General features: G+C 40.0%; 1 protein-coding gene across 8 annotated transcripts in view; it reads left to right on the top strand.

The window, feature by feature from the left end:
* The first annotated feature begins 1,678 nt into the window (after positions 1 to 1,678).
* NREP (neuronal regeneration related protein) overlaps positions 1,679 to 20,968 on the top strand; it is a 30,013-nt gene continuing 10,723 nt past the window's right edge. The window contains exons 1-3 of one of the 8 annotated variants that reach the window (XM_069492146.1): positions 1,679 to 1,950; positions 2,738 to 2,781; positions 4,080 to 4,140. In XM_069492146.1, coding sequence (XP_069348247.1) covers positions 4,138 to 4,140 — 3 coding nt within the window. In that variant the 5' untranslated portion in view covers positions 1,679 to 1,950; positions 2,738 to 2,781; positions 4,080 to 4,137. The other 7 variants (XM_069492144.1, XM_069492142.1, XM_069492145.1 and 4 more) reach the window with 7 other exon arrangements.

Raw genomic sequence — 20,968 nt, 5'->3', positions numbered from 1 at the left:
TCTAGGGATAAATATGTGCCCTAAGTAATCAATCAGATGGAAGTGAAGGACTGATATCCCATGACTAGGAGAGAGAAAGAGGAGAAGGTTAGAAAGTTAGACTGTGGTCACATTGTGGCTATACGTGGCCTTTATTCTGTGATGAAGCAGGGAATATCATGTTTAAAAAGGAGTTTTAGGAGAGTGGATCTACTCTACAACCTTCCGGATAGATGGGAGGGGGGCAGAGCAAGGCAGTCAGGAGGACTGTGAGGCAGCTGTTGCTACAGCTATTGCTACCTAGAAGGGGCTCAAGAATGTTTCTTGGATAGTTGGATTATAAGTGTTCTCTAGAACACAACAGCTAAATAGGCTATGATTCTGACTCAGTGTTCTTATTTCTTAAAAATCTGTCACCTGAAGGTCTATGGTTACGGTAAAAAAATTAACATTTACTAAATCCCATATTTCTCTGTGTTTTGAAAGGACATCATGGGTAAGTTTTGCATAAACACTGAAGTCTGTGTGTATGCATGTGTGTGTATATGTTTCTCCTGCAGAGCCAGCTTTTGAACAAATGTTCCTGGGGTGGATTTTGGTAGCCCTTGATGGTGGTGCTCCCTGGGGTTTCCTTTCCAACCTGAATCTTAAAGAGAACACCAAAGATTTCATTGCTGAGGTGCCCTTGACCAGCTTGCCGGGGTTTCCAACACACAGAAGCTGCCTCCAGTCCTCTCCCACCACTCAGGCTGCTCCTCACACCTTCCTTTCAGCACTACCCTGGCAGGGGAACGCTGGGCCTGAGGGCATCAGGGAAATTTGTGGAATTTTGTTTTTTCCCTTTGTTCTTAGCCATGACTGTCAAATAAGGTGTTTTTTGTTTGTTTGTGTTTGTTTCTTTTTTTTTGCAGGAAAATGACTATGATGTTTTAGGTTAATTCAGGGACACACTTAGTGGGCTCCTTAAACATCACACCCAGTGCAGCCTAATAGGTATTTGTTGCTACAGTGGCTTTGGTAGCTTGAAAGACAATCCATAGTCCTGGCAACATGCTTACAGAAAACTTAACGTATTCTTTTAGACTTGTGAGTGTAAAGTATCGCTTTTTAAGGTTTGCTATTTTTGTATCCGATATGTTTAAATCTCAAAAAAATAAGACACTTTGTAAACATATGTTTAAGAATTGAGTTTTGTAAATTTGCCTTATTTTCTCTGACTGTTACAATGGAAAAACATTGCTTTCAGTGAGCAAGGGTAAAACGTGGATAGCAAATTTAGAAGACATTATGATCCTTTATATCTTTTTTTTTTCTTGGCAAAGCAATTTAATTAGGAAATAATCTTCTCCTCCAACATCTGACAGTTACCATAAAATGATATCCTGCTTTGTTGGCAACAAAACCAGTTTGTTTTTGTTGCAAAATTTTGAGCTATTACATTACTATGAAATGATAGATTTTAAATATAAAAGATGAGTTTAAAAAAAAAACAGAAGTGGCAAGGCACTTTATTTTTTAAAGCAATCCTCAATTTAAGAAAGTACAATGTCAGAGGGGCGGGCAATGGGGAACGTGTTAAATCTTCAGGGAAGAAGGAAGCACCAGGGGAGTATGTCTCGGGCCGATCACGCCAGGCCGCGGCTCCTGCTGTATGTGCGCGCGTGTGACCGTGTGCACGTGTGTGTGTGTGTGTGTGTGCACGCGCAGCCACAGGACCTCCGGGCCGTGTCCTGGGGTGCTCCCCGCCCCGGGCTTCCCCGCGGGCGGGAGCAGGGCGCGCGTCCCCAGCCGGGCGGCGGGGCCCGACCCGGGCCGTGTGCAAACGCGTGCAGCGCGGGCTCTTTGTGTGTCCGTGTGCGGCTCCGCGCCGCCGCGGGCACCATTTTCTGCTTCGCTCAGGACAGGCACATAAAAGGGAAGGCGGCTGCCGCCCGTCGCCGTCCTCTTTCCCTCAGATGCCCTCTGCTGCAGGTTTATTATTACAGTACGGGCCGCGCCGCCTCTCCCCGCGGCCCTGGCTGGCCGCCGGGCTGTGCAGCACCCTGGCCGCCTTCGCGCCTGGCGCGCCCCCAAACCGCCTCCTCCGCCTCCTTATTTGTCTGAAAAGCAACCGCACGTCGGAGCGGAGAAGCTCGCCGGGGGGCGGAGGAGGGCAGGCCCGGGGTTCGTGCGCGCTGTGCTCCGGGGCGGGGCAGGGGCCGGGGCTGCGCGCCGATCCGCGGGTGCGCTTTGTCCCCCGGGCCCGGCGCGGCGCAGTGGGGGCGGCGCGGCGAGCGGGGCGCCCGGGGCGTGGGTGCTGGGTGCCGGGGCGCGCGCGCGCGTGTTGGCCGCTCGCCGACGGGGCCCCGAGCCGCCGATTCCTGCCGAGTAAGCAGTCTGGCTCCTAGGCGGCTGCACAGTGGCAGCAAGGCTGGGGCGCTGGCGCCGCGCCAGCTCCATCAGAATTAGCTCATTGTTCACTAGCACACCAGCGGGAGAGAGGGAGGAAGAGAGAGAGAGAGAGAGAGAGGAAGAGAGTGACTCTTAGAGAAAGAGACACACACACACTCTTGGAGAGAGCGCGCGCGAGGCAGGGAGATCTTCCCCTCCTTCTTTTTCCAAGGCTGCACTTCTTGGAAGTGAAGCCGGTTTGGATTTTGTTTCCCTTCCCCCTCCTCCCTCCTCTTCCTCCACCCCTTTCCTCTCCCCCTTCCCTCCCCCGACTCCCCCAGCTGTCTTTCTAGCATGATGCCCTTTTTCATCCACATTTGTGTTTCAGGTGTAGAGAGGAGAGAGAGTGAACAGGGAGCGGGGCTTTTGTCTGTAAGTATATGCCATTCCTATCCCCGGCTGGGAGCGCTGCTTTCTCTTTTGTGTCGATTCCTTGCCGTTGCTCTTAGCTGGACCCTTCAACCCTGCAGAGTTCATGCTTCTTCCCTCTAAATTTTGAAGAGCTGAAGCGTGTACCTTGGGCATTTTGGTTATGCTGCATTAAGACTGGAATTTAACTTGGGCTTTTCTAAAATGCACAAGTTAAGAGGGAGAAATGAATTCTTTGGGGAAGGGGTGGGGTTTTTTGCTTGTTGGTGTGGTTAATTTTGTTCTTGCTCCTAAAGCATTGTTACAAACTGTTTTGTTTCTTTGCATTAAATGCACTTTGGTGCATGCAAGGTTCCCCCCCTCTCTTTTATGAAATGAATTTGTGTTCCTCCATTCTTACACTTGATTACTCCTTTCAACGCTGCTGCTGCCGCCGGGGGTCTTTTCAGGCATTGGATCTTGCAACACTTTTTTCTGCATTTTCTTAAAAGCAGTTGAACTTTGGTGGGGGTTGGGTGGGGAGCTTAAAACTAAATGACTGCTTTCTTCTTGGTGACGATAATAGCCTGATTTGCATTTATATGTATCTATAATAACATTATAGGAAAACTCTGAGAGCTTATGATACCCTTTTAGAGAACTTTTAGTTTCTCCATTCATCTTAATTTTTGTCATAACTATGTTAACAAAAGAACTGTGTTCTGTTGACATAAAGGTTGAGGGCAAATCACTGCAGCATGTACATTAATGTTTATTTGGTTTAGGGAGAAGGGCATAATGGTGTATATTCCTGACTTCCCGCCCCCTCCCCCCGTAGGTTTTTTTTTTTTTTTTTTTTTTTTAACACGGAAGGTTATGTAATGCAGTGCCATTTCCAAAAATATCCACTCTGAGGCATTACACTACACGGTGGAAGGCTGATTCCTATTCTGTCGTCTTGATTGCAAATATACTGCCAGTAGTATGTCTGGGAACAAAGAGCAGCCAGAAAACAATCTATTTTTATCACTTGGTTCTACTTTTAAGTTGCTAAACCTTTTGAACTTGTGCAATTTAAAGATGAACCAAACACCAAGAATAGCCCAGGACTCTGCAAAGCCAAGTACCAGGGATTCCTTTGTCCCTTGTTGAAGCCTATAGACCACTTGGAAAGCTCTTTCAGAAACCCGCGTGGTTACGATAATTTGCATGTAACTTAACCACAGAAGATGGTTAGTTGTCTGTAGGTGCTAAAGACGCAGTTTTCCTTTGCTGACCTGTAGTGAGGTGATGTGTCTACTGTATTTAAACATATTTTGCAGGTTGGTCTCCCTGGACTGAAGAGAGGGAGAATAGACGCCCAAGACTAAGATTCTCAAAATGGTAAGAATTGGTCATCAGAGGAAATTCTCAGTACTTATCAGTCTTTATTACATATAAATATCAACCACCCACCTTCATCCGCCTCAACCCTTCATTGTTCCTACCCCATCTGACCTTTAAAAGGTTCTATCTCCAGCATGTGGGAGCTTTGCAGTACAGCAATTTATGTGAATTGGATGTGGTGAATTAGATCTTTTGACTTGGAATTATTCTGAACAGAAAACTAAAATTCCTCCTTCAGAAGTGAGGATTTAGTTAATTTGAACAACAGAAAGTACACTGTTCTTTAGGAATAGAGTGATATGTTGTGACATGCATGGTCCTGGTGACAGCAGCAGTGCTCAAATGAAGCAGCGCGTCTTAGACATAGCCAGAACTTGTCCCAAAATTAGGAGTCTGTCCAACTAATAATCAAACAGCTACTGTATGTGCTATTCCTAAGAGCAACAGAGATAAAAAGCATGAATTTTCATATTAACATACCTCATCTATTATATTCAAATATGGTTAGTGTTTTCTTGATTTATAACTTAACTTATAAGAGACATCTACCCAGTTTTAGAAGTCAAGCATATCATCTCTAAATAAAAGTGTAGCTATTTCTGACAAGGATTATGATCTACAGAGAAGGCAGTTTAATGTTTGACTACTAATTAAATAAAGAAATAGAAGGAATAAAGATTAAAAGTAACTGAGTAAGTATAGCAATCTTCTATGAAAAATTTCCTCTTTAGAAATAAGGTTATACTGAAAAAAATAATAGAAATGTCATAAAACTTTTCAGTGAAGTACAGCATGTCCTATTGCAGATGTTTATATTCTTTAAAACACCTCTTTGCCACTTAGAATGTGTGATTTCCAAATTTAGTTTTAGTTTCTTTTAAATGAGGGTGGAATTTAATAAATCAAAATTGAATTTGATATACTTGATGTTTTCTTTGAGAACAACCCAAGTATAAGCTTCCAAGGAGAAAAATGAATCAGAGGCAATTAAATGAATTCAATTTGGCTTTTATTAACAAGTAAGCATTTTATTTTTTACATATGTCTCACCTGTCATTTCAACAAGTAGGTGTCCAAGCACCACATAAAGTAGGTCTTGCTTGGACCTAGTTTGATAATGATCAAATTAAGGAACTTGAGGTGGAAGACAAAAAAGGTGAACATAAAATTAAGCTAATCAATGGGTTTTATGCAGGTGGTTCCTAACTTCGTATTCCTATTAGCCCTTTTGATAGAGTAATAGATTGGTAATAAAATGGAATGGTACAAAGTATTTGTGTTTACTTTAATTATCTTTTGCTGTGACTGACCACATTGTCTTGCTTTCTAGCTTTTTATCCCAGAACCTTACCTACTCTCTGTTACATAGATTGATCATGAGGGTTCACATGTGTTGCAATATGTCGGGTGAACAGTTTGGTTAAACATAAATGTGGCCACTGACCCTGCCCTATAGACCCTCTCCTTTCTAGCCCTATAGGTCAAGCTCAAAGAGTAAGATATCATAGTTCTGTAGTATTGAGTGGAATGAGCTTTGTAGAAGGCAAGCATGCATGCCAAAGCTGAGAATGGAAGTTGGAACCCTTTGAATGCAGAAAAGCAAATGCAAATTATTATTACATGTTAATTTCTTACAGTTGTCGTTTATGTATGGTGGCAGAGTGGAAAATCACAATTTGTTGCTCTTGGAAGGATTTTTACTCATGAAAAAATTCTCACAACTTTTTGGTGATCCTTTCATCAAGATGTCAGTCCCTTTTGGCACAAGCCCATTGCCTGAAATGAAACCACTGACAGTTATTGTCTGTGGGTGATTCCAAGTAACTTTCTAGCAATTCGCTTTTTCCGGAAAGTCTGAGCTCTTAAAAGTCTTTGCACATATTAAGGTAAAAAAAAGTTTAGTTGTGTTTTTTTTTAAGAACTGATAATGAAGGTGTCTTGCACCTCATCTTTCTCCTTTTGGCAGAATGAAGTTAAATTTCTTTCCTTGATTAAAACTGGAATTACTTTGTGGATCTCTGTAACTGGCTTACTTAAAGACTTGGCTCACATACAATAAAAACTACTAAGGAAGGAGTAGATTTAAGTCCTGGCCATTTCTAGAAATGCATAAGTGTGGCTTTTCTGTTAAACTTGTATTTCCATTTACATAATTTAAAATACTAAAGAGGATCTAATTTCAGTGTATTTAGCCTGTTTAGTAAAGGGCTCGTTCCAAATACAGATTTATAATCAGCTCATTTTAGTGTAAGAAATTAACCAGTAAACTCCAGAATTTAAAACAGAGTGATTCAATAGCTAGACTTCTTACATACCCTAAAATGATGTTTCACAACAACAGTTTGGAGACATTGAAGAATTCTAGAGCACCTTTTGTATTATCAAAAACATACCAACAACTTGTGCATCTCTAGAAGGCACCAGTCACATTGTGTCCTGTGTATGGGCCTGTTTGAGTACAACTGCAAGGGGCACGCATGGTGGCACAGAGTGCATGGCGACACCTGGGGTTGTGTAACTCAAGACTTCTGTTAAAAGTGTCAATTTTGAGTATAGTTTGCTGTATCTTCCTTGACCAGACTATTTTTTTCAATAACTCATTCTCCACCTTTTTCAGTTTTCTAATAAATATGCCTCTCCGCCCCCTGCCTTTTTTTGCAGTCAGCAGGATATTGTGAATCTACAGAGATCTTCAGTATTTCTTTAATTTATATTTGGCTTTTTGTCAAATTTTGATTTCCTATGATTATATTTTATATGGGTCCTTGGTGTCTAGTTAGGCATTCTATTTTAAAGGTGCTTGCTTCAGCTATGTCAATGAGAAGAAAACATTTCACAATGAGTAGATGAACCTATTGAATAGTTTGAAAAAATAAATTATTTAATCCAATGTCAAGGTTAAATTCTGGTTTTCAATAGGATTACCCCCTAGGCAGTAAACTTGCCTCCGAGTATGTGTGAGCATGGACTCACAGTGGCATAAGCATGGCTTCATTATGTTTTAACAGAGACCTAGAAATTGGAACAATATAAGTTCTCTTTAAGGCTGATGCTGAGCTTTTGAAAAAGATGAGTTGACTCCATTGTGCCGTTCACAGGGCTCTGTTTTCTGTACAGTTTGTGAAGTGGCATTCATGGGCTTATAAGAAGACTCTTTCAATAATCCCTCCATTAACATAAGGTTTCCTTGTTTAAAGAAAAAGACAAAGACTGGGGAGGGATGAGGTCCTATTCGTAGCTTGTGCCATTGGAAGTTGCTCAGTGACTCTTACTGTGGAGTGACTCTTTATTAAAGAGTATCTAGGGGGGTAATTTTATATGGTACTGTCTTCTCTTTCACCAAGCCTTCCAGTGCACAGTGAAGGGGAGAATTGGGAATTGTTTGGGGAATTAGGACAGTGGAGATAGTCCATCTAGGTTTAACCCAGCCCAGCTTCCTCTTGAGCTATATAGATAATTTAGCTAGCAGAAGGTATTTGACCAGCGATCCTGTAATAAACAGCTATTTAAAATATCATTTCATTTTAACCTGACACAGTTCTTAAAAAGTTAGATGTAAATCAGAACATCATAAATATACTGAAGGAATTTATTTTAAATCCTAAGATGAATGCTTTTAAAACAGGAAAATACAGTTCTAAAATATGAATACTCTGCTAAACCAAATGAGTAATCCCCAAATTATGAATCTTATACATTTATGTATTCATCTACCTGGTCACTTAAAGACCTGAAGTGGCATTCAGATGCACTGGGCTGATTGTGGAGCTTTGGAGTGAAATGCTGTAGCTTCTTTGGTCCTCCATTTTTTTCTTAGCGCTGTTCCTGGATGGAAAGTCTTTTAAGGCCATATGCTCACAGCCAAAGTAAAATGGAGGATTGAAATAATAATCTGAATAATTGTGCTTTAAATAAAAAACTTGATTTGATCTGATTCATCTTGGTAATTAAAAATGTTGCTGGAGGGATGTAGTAGGAAAGATTTGCCTGAGGTATCTGTGTAATGCCTGTGTTATACAAGAAAAGACCAAGGATAAGGGAATCTTACCAGCAAATTCAATTTGAATATGCCAGAGGCGAATGTATCCAATGTACTTGGACTGTATCATCTTGGTTGATCAAGATGTATTACAAGATTCCGATTTTAAACTGCTCCTCTGCTTTGAACTGGATAACGGGTTAATCGTAAATCTCAGCCCACATCTGTGGAAATTGTGGTTGCTAAAAGTATCATTTATTGGGTCTAAATTTATCTGAAATGGATATTTCTAGATGTATTTTGCACCTAGGGAAAGCGTCAAGAATATTTCATCTCAGCAGCTTAAAAAATAGCAATGATCCTGCAATTGATCTGCTAGTGCATGACAAGTATTAGCAGCCCTAATGGTTTGGGTTTGGGACTTACGTGTTAATATGGCTCTCAGCTAAATTCTAGATATCAGCTCGGTTATTAGTAGCAATGACATAGTATTAACCCGGCTGGTATTATTTGTTAGTAAGATCATATGCATTTCTTTCATTGCCCAGCTAAATTATAGCCTCCCAGAGGATTTATAAACTTCATACACAGTGCTTGGTAAAATATTAAATATATGGTAGAAACTCAATAAATATTTGGTCTATGCATGCTAATATCTATTAATTTGGACTTCTATAATTCATTCTTTTGTGAACTAGAAGTAATTTTTATCCTTAACCTCTCTTTCTGAAGAGCTGGGATGCTGAAAGGAATGTAATTTTACTTTACCTGACAAATTCTTTTTTATTATTTATAAAAAGGATAAAAAAATTGGCAGTGGAGCCGTGCATACGGCACTTGCCAGAAGAGTGTGGCTTGTGATCATTCACCTTTGCCAGCCTCCAGAGCCACACTCTGAGCATGTGGTGAGATGGGATCTCTCTGGGTTTCATCCAGCTGTGGTACTCCAAGCTTAAAGCAGCTTTTCCTGTAGCCATAAAAATTCCCTCCTGGATCCAGGAGTATCTTTGCTCCCAGTATTAGAATTCGAAGGACCTCATTTACTTCCAATATAATCCGATTTTGTGATTCTGTGATGTATGGCAAACTTAAACAATATAAGGCAATATAATCTAGTGCTAAATGTAAGATATTGAAGAGTGATATTAAGGACTGGGGACTGGGATAGTAGTGGAAAACTTTTATTAAGGAGGTGAAAATTAAGAAAGAGCCTGAGATGGCAAATATAGGGCACGCATGCCACCACTAACTCCTACACATTTGGCAGACATTGCCAATCAACCTTGACACCCATTATTACTTTTCTGCCTGAATATAATTTCAAAACCCTCAATATAGTGTACTAGAATGCCATTAACAATTGATTGGAGTTGGCACAAAATTTGAAACCTAGAAGTGGACTGTTTGCTCCTTGAGAGCAAGTACTATGCCTTATTAAGCTTTTTACCCCTAAGACTTAGCACCAGTCCTTAACAAATATTGAGGGAATGAAGAATTAAGAATATTTGGGTAGATTTAGATGAGAGAGATGAGTATTCCAGACAAAAGAAATACATTAGAGAGTTATGCTTGCAAGAGTGAGCATCATGCATTTTTAGTACTGTAGGGAAGATCCTTCTCCCTGTTTAGGGCCTCTGGGCTGTCAAGGACAGACTTCAAAAACCAGACCTAGAAGTCAAAGACTTGATGTGCTCAGCAATAGGAAGCCACTGAGCAGGCATCTTAGTGATGAGCTCTCACTCAGGTTACCAACCTGTCTCAGGTTCTTTGCCTTTTGATTGTGCCTAACAGAAAAGAGCACACACACTCACTCACATATACTTTCTGATTAAAGGTACAGCTTCCTTTATAACTACCTCTCACTCCCCTTGAGCTGGGGTGGAGTGGTGGAGAGAAGGAGGGTCTCTAGCTAGAAGGAACTGGGAAGGGGAAAAGGAGCATGCTTATCTTCTCGAGAGGATGGCAGTACTTCCATTGGCAAATCCCAGCAGGTTCAGCATTGCCCACGTGGCCAGGTAGGGTGCTGCTGCTACGCAAGCTGCCCGAAAGAAGGCACCATGCTTCCTTTCTGTGATACTAACTGGGTGCAGGCATGTGCTAATGATTTGCAACCACATGTGCCCAGCTCTGTTCTTCCTCCATTTCTTCCTGATTAACCAGACATACTTACTCAAAATACAAGCCAACATTTACATCATCATAATAAAATTGTTTACAATTTGAGGCCTACAGGCTGTTACTAATTTAGTCGATAATCTGGTGACCAACCAAAGGAAATCTCATCACATGGTACAAGAAAGTTGGGGAAAGCCAAGTCCAAGAGGGATTTTTTTCTGGAATTTTTTTCTTATAAACAGCAGAGATTCTCACCTTGGAATGTATTAGCTGCAAGATTTTCAACATAAAATTATATGACTAGCTATTTTGACCCTTGCAGTTGAGGTTGGATTTCTTTGTAAATTTCTCAGTAAAAATGACACAGATAAGCATTGCTCCTTGAATTCTTTATGCCTTCTCCACCTCATACCTTCAAATAATTTTTTTTTTAACTGCTGTGCTTAGACCTTAGTAAGTTTAATTTCTGTGGTTAGGCAGACATGCCAGGAACTATGTGAATGAATCCTTCACTTCTAGTCAATGATGGAATATGTTTCCTAGAGGGACCAGGAAACTTGTTATTCTAAACGTGCCCCAGAATTCCCTCCTCCTGTGCTTTTGCTTTTTCTATTCCAGAAGGAATGTACCTCCTGATAAAATAAAGCCATTTTTCAAGACTGAATTTAAAAGACAACTCTGTGAAACCTGCCCTGGTACTAACAGCAGGAGTAATGTTATGCTCCTCTGCACACTTATCACACCTGTAACGATCTACTTGCAGCTGGCTTATTTCTGCATGTTTTTCTATCCTCCAATATTATAAACCTGAGACAAGAACATTGACCCCTGGTAACTTAGCATTACCCCTCCCTTCTTGATAGCAGTGAGGCTGTGATGCCATGTTTTTTTTCTTTTCCTCTATCAGCAGGAAGGTGAATTCAGATGTGGAAACGTTTCATCACTGAGAGGGAACTCTAGAATAGCTAGAGTTTGGCATTCTTTTTCTACCAAATAGAAGGAAACCCTAACCTTCATCCACATGTTCTCATGGGACCTTGGAATAGATCGTACACTGTGAACCAGTCTGATCTGTGCTATCATACCTAACCAGGATCCTCAGTGATCAATAAATACCCGTGGAAGAAATGAATGGGTCAGTGGTCATGGATACATGACAATCTGTTATTTCGGGGTAGGACCAGGTGGCCCACTTTGGGATTTACAACCAGTAACAGCCAGGTACTTTGCACAGTTGCGATGGCTCAGATTATAAATCTTGTGGTCCAGGCAATGAGATAACCATATGCTGATTATAAATTCACTGCCGACAAAACCATCTCCCTGAACATTTTAGACGTCTCAATGGTAGGGAAGTGGGAGGTAAGGCGGAAGTGTTAAGTGAAATCTAAGCACATTACAAAAACAACTCCTAAATTCTGTGCTCCCTTCCTTTACACTCCTTTAGTTTGTAAAAGAGGTTCTGAGAGTCCAGAAAGCTAGGCCGGTGTGGTCTGCTGAAAGGAGTATCATTTTAGGGCAGAGTCACACATCTCGTCCCAACCGCTGGCTGCTGGAGTGCCCTTACGCACGAGGTTGTTAATGTGGCTTTTCCCGCAGGCGGCACAGTTTGTCTCTCAGTAGTCTGATTGAGGCAGTCATGACAGTGGAGCAAAACCTGCTCTGGTTTCACAGGGGAATGAAATCTTTTTAAGTAAAGTTATTGCCTGTTATTACCTTAGAATGGTTTCTGATCTATGCTTCTTGCCTTGAAAGTGTTATGATTATCTAGTTGGAGATATTTTAAAACCCTTGCTGTTAGACTGGTTGGCTCAGTGTTCATCCTTGCTTTCATAGAGAAATACAAATATAATTCATGTCTGAGAAGAAAGAAAAGGAACGTAAGTGTGTGGCCAATGAAAGGAAGCTCTGTTTGCCCCTTTTAAGCTGAAATTGGGAAGCAGAGCCACTGATTGGAAAGGAAGGGGGCATAGCTGAATACTTCTTGCCCACAAAAATACTGAGCCAAAGATTCACCAATAGGTAATTAGAACAAGAGGGTGGCTCATGATGTGCACAGAAGTTTTGGTATGGCTGCTTCCCACGGCGCTACCTGAGAGAAGCCCCATCAGAGAGAAGCCTTCAGCTTTAGCTCTCCTCTCTCTTCCACTCCAGCTCTTACTCAGATCACCATCACACACCATGTCCTTTGATTACTGGGGCAGGTAACAGCCTTTCTGGCTGAATTGAGTTTGATACAATTCCAGTCCGGAAAAGTACTACAGTCCAGCGGCTGAACAGGGAGAAATCTACAAAAGTTGTTTTGTTTAAAATGGGTCCAGGCGTTTTGAGGACACTTTTATTGGATAAAGTTGGTGTCTGATATAGAACCTATTCTTGGACAGGAAAGAGTAGAAACTAGAAGATAGTGCTTCTTTGGCAGCCAACATTCAGAACTATCAAGGAAAACCTATCTTCAGTAGTTAAATGGATAAAACTTATTGACTATGTTACTTATAAATATGACCCAAGTAGGGGTTTGATATCAAGTACTTCCTCCATGAAGTTTCATGCTTGTCACTAAATAGAAGTTTAGTGGAAGTTACCCAAAAGGCCTATTGGGACCATGATCTGAAAGTCTAGTTTTTGTGCACATTTGCTAGGCCGTTGCTGAGTTTCAGTATATCAGTATACGGTGTGGCTTTGGCAGCACATGGTTGCGCACGTAACCTAGTGCCTGCTGCCTTGTAGGAACTCGGCTAATACTAGCTGAAAGAAGGAATGCTGTGCAGGGAATGGACCCACTGTTTGAAAGCATGACATGTCAAGGAATTACAGTTGTTTGGTTTATAGAATTAGAATTTGAAAAGATGAATTGTATTAACTAGCCCACCAATTTCCTGAATAGACTTCCTGGGATTTGGTGGCGTAGTTTTTTTTTGAAAATAAATGGATTTTCTTTGCTACTTTGGCATTTCCGGCCCAAACTTATGGGACATACTCTGACAAGATGTTCATTGTATAAAGGTGAAAACTGCCAATCAAATACTCAATACCTCACAGAAAATACTTAGTAAACGTTTCATGATTAATTGATTGGGTAATTGAGATTATATATCTAGTAGCCAATTTAGTTAATATAAGATCAAAAATTCTTCCCACATCTTCCCCGAGACCTTCTCATCTTCATAATTTTAGTCCTTAATGACTTAGACTTGACTTTTCTGAAGCCTGGATGCTATGGACCAGAACCAAGTCTCCATTTCTTGCTGCCCTGTGAAGTCTTGGGTCTAATTATACATCATAAAATACCCTGGCCTTGCATATTTTTCTCACTTCTTGATAAGAGAATCTTCAATTGTTCTGATCTTGTTGTCAAGGTCTGGGAGCCAAGTCTCCACATCTTTTCATTTGATCTTTATTAGCCTATTTTTTCTTTTTTTTTTTTTTAATAAGGACTGCTTTTTAAATTTTAATTCTATTATATGAGGCTTGACTGTCTACACTGTCATAATCAATTCAATCAGAAATTCAATTAAATTTGTTCTTTGGTATCATAGAAACAATTTATCTGATAATTAATATGAATTTTTACTAAATGGGTCAGCTGTTCTTATGTTGTTTAGACAAAGTTAGAGGGATACCACGTCTTTGATTCTGGTTGAAAACAGTACTCCATGTCATCTGAGGATCAGATATGGCACAGCTTATTATTTGCTATTTGGTACCAGTATGGTTCTAATAACTAACAATTGGCTTGTTACCCCATCTCCATCCTTACATTTGTCTGTCTTTAGAACTGTCTGGATATCTAATACATTAATTAAAAGTTTCCAAATAGAGTCAGGTTAAATTTTTTTTTCTGAATTTACCATTCTTAGTAGTTTGTCCACTACCTCTCTGGTCTAATAAGTGTTCATTTCTTCTTCTTTAATTAGAATCACTTTATATTTTTAGATAGTGTTTGGTTTATGTACTTGTAGATCATTGATAAAAATAAGATTTTAATCTTCTTTTAACTAAGAAGTAACTAAGTTTGTTTTTAAATTGACTAATATTTTGAAAAGCAAAGTTCCAATGTACAGGATTTCAAATGCATTAGTTGAACAAGAAAGAGATAGTGAATTAGATTGTCCATTGGTAGGCCATCTGAGAAGGAGCTGCTTGGGAGTTCATTTGGGGGTCATATTAAAACAATTTGGTTTCTCAGTAAATGCATTTTATAATTAGCTGCAGTGATTGCTAGATATTTGTATTGTGCTGAACATTTCCTTCCAGGGAAAACTGAAAAAAGACAAAACTCTGATTACCAGTATTGCTTGGGTTTAATTAGATTGAAAGTCTTAACGTGACCAAGCCAGAGTTGCTGTTCTAAGACTAGTCTTTCCTCAACAAATGTAGCGACACATCAACGCTGGAGAGCAACCCCTTGTGTCCTCAAACATTGCTTTTTTTCTTTTTAAGTTTAGTTATTTTTGAAGGATGGCTATTTATGGGAAACATAGGCAGCAGAGCAACAAATATTTTTGAGAAAATTACCCTTGACAGTCAGTGTCAGAAATCCATCTAAATTTCATCACAAGGGCACTAAGAAGAGATGTGCAACACATCCATGGGGGACTGAAAACAGACCCCAGCTTTCAGGGGGCCTCATGGTGATACTGCAGGTGGCTCTGGGGAAACAGGGGAGCAGACCTATATTGACACAATGTTCTACGAGAAGAGCAACTGGGTTTGCATCCTCTCTTCTCCATTTCTTGGCTGTGTGACCTTGTGCAGGTTCCGTGACTACTCTCCCTTATTCTCATCTGGAAATGGTGATGACGGTGATAATGATAGCTAACACGGATCCTCTTACCTGCCTGACCTGCCTTGACAGCACTTTACAGATGTTGGTTTCTTTCATCCTTGCAATAACACTGTGAGGATTAAATGAAGGCACCTGGAAAACATGCCTAAAATAAACAAAACAAAACATTATAATGGACTCTATTACGCATTTCTACAGAAAACTGTGGGTCCCCAAATTTCCATACTCTGTCATATATGGTTCTAACTACCCAATGTACTGCTCTTAGTTCTCTTCTTTTGGAGAAGTGTAGTTTTGATGTTTGGTTTACAATGGAAGAAAGACTGAGGGGTGAAAAATATGTGATTGAGGTCTTATTGGAGAATGCAGTCAGGATTTAGAATGAAGTTCTGAGTTAACAATACTATAGCTTTTTCATATTAATTAAAATACTGGCGATTCCTTTGCTAGAAAACTTAAGCCTCCAATTTGGCATTCCTTTTGCAGTTATTTGCACAATTTTTGAAGCATGTGTTTTTTTGTGACTTCTAGCCCTGAAATGCTTTATCTGTTTGGGTTGAGGACCCCTCCCTTGGTTCTTCTCTGCCTCCCACGGCACTACCTGATGGAAGCCCTCATCAGAGAGAAGCCTTCTACTCCATTAGCCCTCGCTCCTTCTGGAGGGGTTGAAAACCCAGGTGGTGAACAGGGTCACATCCATTCCAACCTTATTCTATTCCTCCTGTACTTTTAGTTTTTTGCCAGTTTTCTTAGAAGATGGGTTATTGAAAGTCTCCTAGTGGCCTCTATTTAACCTGAGCATTTATAGCATGTTCATAGAGATCTGGAGATATATATATATGTGTGTGTGTGTGTGTGTGTGTGTGTGTGTATGTGTATCAAACTTCTTATCAGATAAGCTAGCCTCTGATTTAAACAAATTTTAATTATATGCCCCCACAACAGGAACACTTTCCATCCAAACTTCGTGGCCTGTTATGATGTTGTTTGCTGTTGAAGAGATATCAGTCTTTAAATGACCAGGACAGTGTAACACAAGCATTGAACTGTGAAATGACTTTTGCTAAATGCTGAGGGGTTTGCAACTGCCAGCAGAAGAGGGTGCATTGATGGAAAGAGTGAATAGTTTCTTTAGGAATGAGCACTTCAGGAGAAAATGCAGAATTTCTGGAAACGTCTTGCACATGTCAATGAGAGGAATGCTTTGAAATGTCTTCAGACTCTCCAAAAGCAATTGGTTATCTAATTATCTACCCAGACCAAGAAAAATCCAAAATCCTGTGTCTAGATAAATAAATATAATACTTTTCTCACTAGCCCTTGAGATTTAACAGAATAAATAGGATTTTTGAACAATTATTCTTCCATGTTGTTGGTGAAAATTTGCATAAGATATTAATGCATAGCACAATAATTTTTGGACAGAAGGGAAGAAAAAATAGCATTCTTGGTGACTAGAAATCAGACTTATAATTATTTGAAGGTGGAAACCATCATAGCATACCTAAAATTATTCAAACCAGCTAATAAAAGCAAGTCTAGATGTTTCCTATTAACCTTGGAATGTGCTTGGAAAAAGTCCTCCTACTCCAGATGTCTAGTCTTGGAAAGCTCGTCAACGGCATTACTCTCGTTTGTGGTGGAGAATACCATTCTGAAATTCACAAGTACAGTTTGGTGTGCTGGAGCATAATATAGAATTAGTATTCCCAGTTTTCTTTCTTCTTCTTTTCTTTAAGTACCTTAAAAGTAGGAGAAACAACACAAAATGTAGTGTTTCTAATTTCTCGGTCACAAATGAAAATCAATTTATGTAATGGAATACGGTGGTCCAGACTTAGAACTCAGATGTGTTAAGTAAATATTTACTCTGGTTCCACTCCAGGGAGGTAAAAGATTTTATTAACATATTTGTTGAGGTCATGGGGGCAAGGAATAGCTTATGCTGTGCCTAAATGCCTGAGGCGCCTTTTTGCTGCAAGTTAACAAAGGCTAATTTTTTTTTTTCTTCATCGAAAAGAGCAAATATCTTGTGGCCTTTACTTTTTTATTGTTCATTCACAACTGCAAAATCTCAAACTAGAGTTTTAAAAGGCTGCTTTATTTTTTCCCCCCTTTGTTTGGAAAGTCTCTTCTCAGATATTACTTACGAGATTTGTTTCTAAGCATTATTCTCGTACTTTTTCGCCTGGTTTCCTTTGGGCTGTTATCGGCTGTTTGTACTTTGTTTTGTCTTCATTGCTGAAAAGAAAAATCACCCATTAAAAGTCGAGATTCGAAGTGTTGAACTTAATTCCTTGAGTCCAGTCCACAGTTTGGCTCCGGTTACTGTACCAGGCTGACCTCCAGTCCAGGGGAGGGTGCCTTGGCAGAAATCTGAAAATTCCTCGATCAGTAACTCCCTTTTTTGGATTTATGGAGTCTTTAGGTGGATTGCTTTGTGCAAAGCATGTTCCTATTGGAAAGGAATGAGGCTGGGGTAAAAGGAGGAGTTTGTGCAACATGAGCGTTTGCAGCTGACCTTGGTGTTCACCGTGCTCAAATTAGCTAGCCGCTCCTGGGCACCATCAAAGCCCCGCAAACTCCCGTAATGAATGGCTTTAAGTAGTGGTGAGAAAGAAAAGTCGGGTAATGTTGTTAACCTTTTGTGGCTTGCTCCTGACTTGATTTGTTGCCCCCCCCTTTGAAAGTCTTTGCTGTTATTCTTAGAAATCAAATTTTCTAAGACTCGGCAGCCAAACAAGGAGAATATTATATTGTGGAGCAGAATGACTGTGAAAGCTCTTTGTGCTGACGATTAATTTCACATGTAAACACTTTCATTTTGTTGCCAGCGAGGAGATTTCCTTTTCCTTTCTCTGCCTAGTTGAAGTCTAGAAATAAAATTCCACAGCTGTCAGGTTCCCACATACTCGTCAGCGGCCTCTCAAGATGGCTTCACAATGAGCAGCGTGAGTTTAGAGGATTCCACTCTTAGAGTCTACACAGCTTGTTGCAGACATCCCCAACTCAAAGCACAGAATTATAAATCTTTTGCCTGCCTGACATGTAATGTTGGACAGTAACATAATCTGCTGCATAATTTGGTAAATGTGAACATTTTCTGTGCCTGTCGTGGGAATATGCACCTGAAGCGAAGCTAATGCCAGTGAGTTTAACCAAACTGTGAGCTGTCTTTGTCTTCCTTATTGAAACACAGTTGTCTTCCCCAACCCCTATTTCTACATAGTAAAGACTTGTGGGGCCATAGAAACTCCGGGAGTATCAGCAGGCATTCTGATACAGCAGAGCCACAAAAGCCATCCTTTTCTTTCTAGCAGGATGGCATTTATGCCTATAGAGCACAGTAGTCAAGTGTTCATGCTCATAATGCTTTGTCTCTAATTACTCATTTTTACCACCGCCAGCTCCTGTGCGTGTGTGTGTGTGTGTGTGTGTGTGTTTAAATTAGGTCAATGGTGCATGTTTCGTTTAGTTCCCAAGCCAGGATGGTTGCCAACATAGGTCCTAACACTTTGCTTCCATTTTCCAAAATGTGCAGAGATTGTATATGTCATCTGAATGCAGTGTTCTGCATGCTTATCTTTTTGTCTCCCAGTGACAATGGATTTCCCCCACTGTGTGCTTCCTCGCCAGGCAGCATGCACAGGGTTAGGCAGATCTCTAAGACTAGGTCTCTAGAGAGACAGCGCAGTGCATCATCTTTTGGCAACATTTAATCTTTGATGTAATGCTGTTCAGAGAAAATGATCCTTGTAGCTCATTTATGGTTTCAGTTTACATTCTGCCCTCTCACATGAGCAGTAACACCTGGGAGCAGAGTGCTTTTGAGGGAGCTTCTTAATAGTGCTACTTTTCAAAGGGCATTTGCAGAAATGAAGTGCATGATACGCACATAAATTCTCCTTGAATTACAGTACTAGGTTTCACAACCTCCTGGCCAGTTAGGCGGAATAGAACATGTACGCATACAGACACACTATTTAATTGGTAGGGAGATTATGAAATATATGTCTTTGCTGCACAAGAATTAATTATGCAGGTTGGACACCTGCTGCCCTAGTCTGCTTTCCTAATTGTAGGGAGTGGGCACCCCTCCTTGTTAAGTCATAAAAGGACCATGTGTCAATTCCTCAGATACATAGGACCTCACCAAGGATAAAGAATAATATTACAATGGTGACCATTAACAACCAAGCCATGCAACATATCTTTATGGCAGATTTCTGAAAAGGCATGTTAACAAATTAAGCAAATTTATGTATGTGGTGTATTTAGGCTCTGAATAAAGATATGACCCTGCCTTTAAGGATCATACCCCAAAGAAATATTGATAAAGACAATAAATGAACAAAGGAAAATACAAATTTAAAGTTAACAGATATAATTCAAATTTTACACGTAATATAGTAGAAGTGATAGGGAACATGTCAAAGAACTTTTACATTGATTCAGTGTGGGGGCCATACTGTTGGAAAATAAATAGCAAGTTTGGAACTGAAAAGATTAAAAGAGGTTAAAAAAGGAATTTAACCAATAATCTAGTTTGCATATTTTTTAGGACCTCAGAGGACTGGTCTCTGATTTTTACCACATTTTATTTTTCTAGTTGGGAGCACTAGTTGTCAGCTATTTATAATAGTTTATACCAAGTAATAATTACTGGCAAACTAATTGTCTTATAGACTTAAAAAATGAAGTTATTTTTCATGATGCACTGTCTAGAAAGTAAAACAAGTCTAGAAAGAAAGAATGAAGGAAGAAAAGAAAGGCAAACACCTGAGTATTTTATTCTAAGTGTGTATGCTGTGATAGAAAATGGAAATTTAAGTACCCAGCTAGTAAATACCTTTAAAAGAATCAGTAAGAAATAGTACATATTCACCATAAACCATATTTAAATATGTAGTGTGTTTAAATATATTAAGTATACTCGAAAGCATAAAGTTGGTTTTAACCTAAGAGTTGTTCATGGATATCTAAGTGCATATCAGTCATGATTACTATATTTAAACCAATGTGATTCTGTCATTTCATTGTTTTTAATCATCAGTGAGATACATGTAGGATTGTAGAAAAAGATGCATTAACTCAGTGATGAGTACAAATACTCAGACTTTCCCAGAATTCAAGCAGAACTTTCGCATATTCTCCAAATTAAAATAATAAAATTTTCCTCTTCCACTACATTTTCCACCAACATTCATATTTTCTTAATTGTTCAGGGTATAGCTTGCTTCTCTGATTTCCTACGTGACTTCTGGAAGAATAGTATTCTAGAGGGTTTTGAGGATTTCGTTTGTTCAAGAACAAATAATTGTTTATTTTATACATGGAAGAAGACATATTAATACTTTAAAAGAAGACATACTTCTCTTAGGAAGATTAGTGCAAACTTTGGGTTTACTTGTTTAATAAAACAACAATTTTGAGGTGTTCCCATGTGTATTACCCAGAGCACTTAAATTTTCAAGATACAAATCACCACCAACAACAACAAAAGAGAGAGAACTCAGTAAATTGTAAAAAAAGACAGTTAATTTAATTGGTCTTCATGAGAAACACAAACTTGGATTCAGAAGGATGAATGAATGGCATACAGTAGATCCACGTGTCCATCTTTGGAGCATCAGCTGACTAGTAGGAAGCAGAATGAGCAGCTTTACAGCCCAGCAAGCGCAGACAGACTCCAGAAAGACAGAGCAACTTAGCAGTTTTCTGACCCTCATATTATCAGCACTGAAAAGCCTCAATCACAGGGTCACCCTCGGCTCCTATTATTCTGAACTAGTTAGAAAACTGAGGGCTGGGGAACCTGTGGCGTCACATTGGTCTTGATACCGTTGTGGCTGCTGAGAGCTGCAGGAGACCTGGCCACAGGGGCACTTACCCACGGGGAGCTCATGATGCCCTTGTCCCTCACCCTTTCATCATCCTTCGCT

Source organism: Eulemur rufifrons, chromosome 17, assembly GCF_041146395.1.
Source record: "Eulemur rufifrons isolate Redbay chromosome 17, OSU_ERuf_1, whole genome shotgun sequence".
In the NCBI taxonomy this organism is placed as follows: Eukaryota; Metazoa; Chordata; class Mammalia; order Primates; family Lemuridae; genus Eulemur; species Eulemur rufifrons.
This window is presented reverse-complemented; position numbering and strand designations above follow the sequence as displayed.